At 50.3% G+C, this 2,327-nt stretch overlaps 1 protein-coding gene across 1 annotated transcript in view; it reads left to right on the top strand.

Annotated features, from left to right (window-relative positions):
* The window catches only part of TEX12 (testis expressed 12), a 3,028-nt gene extending 2,331 nt beyond the window's left edge, over positions 1-697 (top strand). Inside the window, exon 5 of the mRNA XM_025207656.1 lies at positions 400-697. Within this exon, the coding sequence (XP_025063441.1) occupies positions 400-544 (145 nt within the window). The 3' untranslated portion in view covers positions 545-697. The remainder of the gene's footprint in view (positions 1-399) is intronic.
* Positions 698-2,327: the final 1,630 nt, after the last annotated feature.

Below are 2,327 nucleotides of genomic sequence, written 5' to 3' on the forward strand. Positions count from 1 at the left end.
CTTCTGATAGGTGTCAGTGTTTTTCAGAATAGTGCATTCAGGAAAATTGCTGTGGAGCCAAAGTTAAACGAAAGGAACTATGCTTAGCTACTTGGTGAAGGAAAATGTAAATTTCTGCAGGGGTTTTTTATTTTTTCTAACTTGTCTAAGAACATGTGCCGAGTGCCAGCCTAAATTGAGTACCGGAGTGTACACATGCAGTGTCAAGAAAGGGAAAGGTCAAATGAATTCTGAAATGCCAAAACCCTTGGGTTTGTTTGTGGAATTAACAAGCTGATTTGTCAGACTGTGTTGGCTGATAGGTAACAGATTTCTAAGCCATTAAAGTGAATCCAAATACAAGCAGTAGTTGAGAGTCAAAGTTTGAGTATTTTAATTTGAGGATTTTTTCCAATTCAGTGAGAGAGCAGTGATGGATGCTTCATATGTACAAGAGCTTGATGGAATTTTGAAAGAAGCGAGGACCATCGAAAATCACTTGAAGCAGAAAAGGGAGAGTCTGAGAGAGAGGTTCACAGTGATAGCAAATACTCTGAAAAGCTAAAATGGATTTTGCTTGCAAATAAGTTGAACACACTCTTCTGCATGTATGGTGTTATGTACCAGAACACATGTTAATGAAAGCTTCGTATGTGTTTGGCTTTTTGGTAAATATTTTTTTAAAATTGAGGAAACTTTCAACACCTTTGGAAGCAAGATACTTTCTTGAAATACAGAAATGAACTAAAAACAATTACAAATGACACAGTAAATTGGGTAGTAGTAATTACTGCTATGTGACACTAGATTTCTGTGTGTTCGAGGGCCTCTTAACAAATGAAATCATCAATTTGTCATTGATCGCTTGCTGACCGTTGTTTCGGTCGCACCTTTGGTCTCCATCCCTACAACGTTCTGAAGTGATGTAGAGAAGTTAAAAGAAGTCCTCAGTTGCTAGATTCTCTAGTGTTGGGAAGCACTGGAGGAGTATAGAAGTGGAGACCTAGCAACTGAGGACTTTTGGTCCCAGCCAGGTGCCTGTCCAGTCTCCTCTTGAAGATCCCCAAGGATGGGGCGAGCACAACCTCCCTTGGGAGCCCATTCCAGATTTTGTTAACCCTGACCGTGAAGAACTTTCTCCTAAAGTCCAGCCCAAAACCTTCTCTCCAGTATCTTATGGCCGTTGTTCCTTGTCATTCCCAGGGGGTGCCCTGGTGAACAGATCATCGCCTACTTCATGTTGCTCTCCCCTTATGAATTTGTACGCTGCCACAAGGTCCCCTCTCAGCTTTCTTTTGGAGAGAAAGGTCCCCTTTCAGCTTTCTCTGTCGAAAAAAAAAAACTGCAATAAGTGCCTTTATTGGTTAAAAACGGCATGGTTTTAGTTGGACCAGCTGTGAATGTCCAGCAAACTGGCAGGTCCTCTGAGGCACCAATATGAGTCCCTTGGCTTCCGCACCGCTCCTGTTCCGCAAGCAGCTGCTGCCCAAAGGGCGAGGGCAGAACAAGGCTAGATATTTTCAGGCTTTCTGTGGAGGGCCTCAAGCCCTTCAGCAGTTGGTGCCTTCCAGGTTTCGGTGCCACCACACCCACGGTGTGATGTGGGCAGAGGTGGGGATGCCCAGTATCGCTTTCCTTGTTGCCATTTGCAGGCTGATAAGCCCGGAGGTTTGGCTAAGAAAAGTTCCCTGGGGACTGATGCAGGAGTGCAAAGGAGGGTGGTGGAGCTTGCTGCTGGGATGGGAGAAGTCCAGACAGCAAGTTCACCAAGGAGCCCACCAGGGCAGCGGTGGGCCCGGCTTTGCAGGGTGGCAGAGGGTGAAACGCTGCCTTTCACCTCGCTAAGCAGCTGGTCCGTGAGACGGGTGGGTCTGTGGTTCCCGAGAGGATGGACCGCTCCCTCGGCCCAGCTGCTGGGGGCAGCGAGCTGTCCAGGGGCAGAGCCGGCTCTGTGGCAGGAAGGCCGGCAGGGGGTCCGGACTGAACCCCGCGCCGCGCTGCGCGGTGAGCGAGCAGTGCCGAGACAGCCGTGCAGGGCCCGACTTGGTTTTCAAAGCGGCCTCGGCTCGCGAGTGTGATCCAGCCTGGGGCCACGAGCTGCCGCTGTCAGAGTCCAGGGGCAAGAGGGCCCGCCAAAAAAGCCTCCTCCTGAGCAAGGAAACGGTTGAGATCAAGGGGAAGATATCTGCAAAGTGTGTGTGTGTGGTTCTTTGTCGGGGCTGCCTGCAAACCCCGCTACCTCCCTCCCTCCGCCCCCTTCCAGGACCGCTTGCAGCTCGGCAGCCCCTTGCGGGCACGGGCCACCACAGCCACGGGCCCGGGCTTGTGCAAGCCGCCCCGCTCGGCCG

This window comes from Alligator sinensis, unplaced genomic scaffold, assembly GCF_000455745.1.
Source record: "Alligator sinensis unplaced genomic scaffold, ASM45574v1 scaffold1241_1, whole genome shotgun sequence".
NCBI classification, from domain to species: Eukaryota; Metazoa; Chordata; order Crocodylia; family Alligatoridae; genus Alligator; species Alligator sinensis.